Source organism: Pundamilia nyererei, unplaced genomic scaffold (assembly GCF_000239375.1).
Source record: "Pundamilia nyererei isolate P.nyererei 1_Seehausen unplaced genomic scaffold, PunNye1.0 scaffold00006, whole genome shotgun sequence".
NCBI lineage: Eukaryota > Metazoa > Chordata > Actinopteri > Cichliformes > Cichlidae > Pundamilia > Pundamilia nyererei.
In genome coordinates this window covers 4351231-4352274 of record NW_005187407.1, presented here as the reverse complement: position 1 = coordinate 4352274, position 1044 = coordinate 4351231, and the positions used below count along the sequence as shown (strand labels likewise).

The 1044-nt window shown below is 46.9% G+C and overlaps 1 protein-coding gene across 1 annotated transcript in view; it reads left to right on the top strand.

Annotated features, from left to right (window-relative positions):
- Window positions 1–1044, top strand: part of limk2 (LIM domain kinase 2) — an 18270-nt gene continuing 17226 nt past the window's right edge. The window contains exons 1-2 of the mRNA XM_005722169.2: window positions 1–310; window positions 574–664. Of these exons, the coding sequence (XP_005722226.1) occupies window positions 295–310; window positions 574–664 (107 nt within the window). The 5' untranslated portion in view covers window positions 1–294. The remainder of the gene's footprint in view (window positions 311–573; window positions 665–1044) is intronic.

Sequence of the window (1044 nt, the reverse complement as noted above, 5' to 3'; positions counted from 1 at the left end):
GCCTTTCCGCTCTCCGTACAGGAATGTGAGCACTGCATTACGTCAGTCATCCTGCCCGCGGCGAGAGAACAGCTCCGTCCAGGAGGTCTCAGCTCACTGCTTTCTCTCTCTCTCTCTCTCTGTGGAGGATTAAAGGCGTTTGTGTTTTCTTCCTGCTGTGTTTAGAGGTGGGAATTTCGGACGGGGAAGAACGAAAGCGTGAAGCGGCTCATGACAGCTCTCCTCTTCAGTATGAGGAGTTAGTGAAAAAACAAAAAAAGGGACCTGAATATCGACGACACTCTCGCGGAGTAGATGGAGGAACCAGGAGGTAAAGTGGTATTTCACACTGTACCTTTACATTGAAGTGATGCTACATTGCAGTGATGTAAAAGAGCACCATCTCTCTGTCTGAAGCGCTCAGCTCACGCAATGTTTTTTACCTTTAAAAACTGGGCTTTTTGGAGACCGAGCGCAGCGGCGCGATTGTTTGCTCGCTCAAATCCAGATCCCAGTTAAACCAGTATTGCAATTTTCACATGAGGTTTCTGCGCTACACCTATTTACAGGGGAGGCTCGTTTCTTTCTTTGCAGATAAGTGTTACTGTGTGGGCTGTAGAGGAAAGATTCAAGACTCGTTTCAAATGAAAGTCCTCCAGGACACTTGGCACAACGCCTGCTTCAAGTAAGTGGCTGCAGATCCTGATTTTAAGGACCCTCATTACTCTGTCATGAGCACAGTTTTGTCACTCATACTCCGATGACTGTGTATAAGGAGGTGTTAGCTCGCGCTGACACAGACAGTTGTTTGTGTGGTTGATTTTGTGTGTGTGTTTGTAGTTTACTCTGTTTGGATCTACTTACAAATGGACCTGTGGATAATCCCAGAATTTTCTGTTCTGTCGCCTAAACACAGACTCGTGTCTGTTTTCAACTGTTCTCCATTGTTATTGTGCACAAAATGTCCTCTGTAGAACGTCATTCGGCAGTCCCAGCTGACAGATCGCCTCCCCAGGAGAACTTTGCCCCTTCTGCTCTTAAGCTTAATGATTGCCGCCGTGGAGA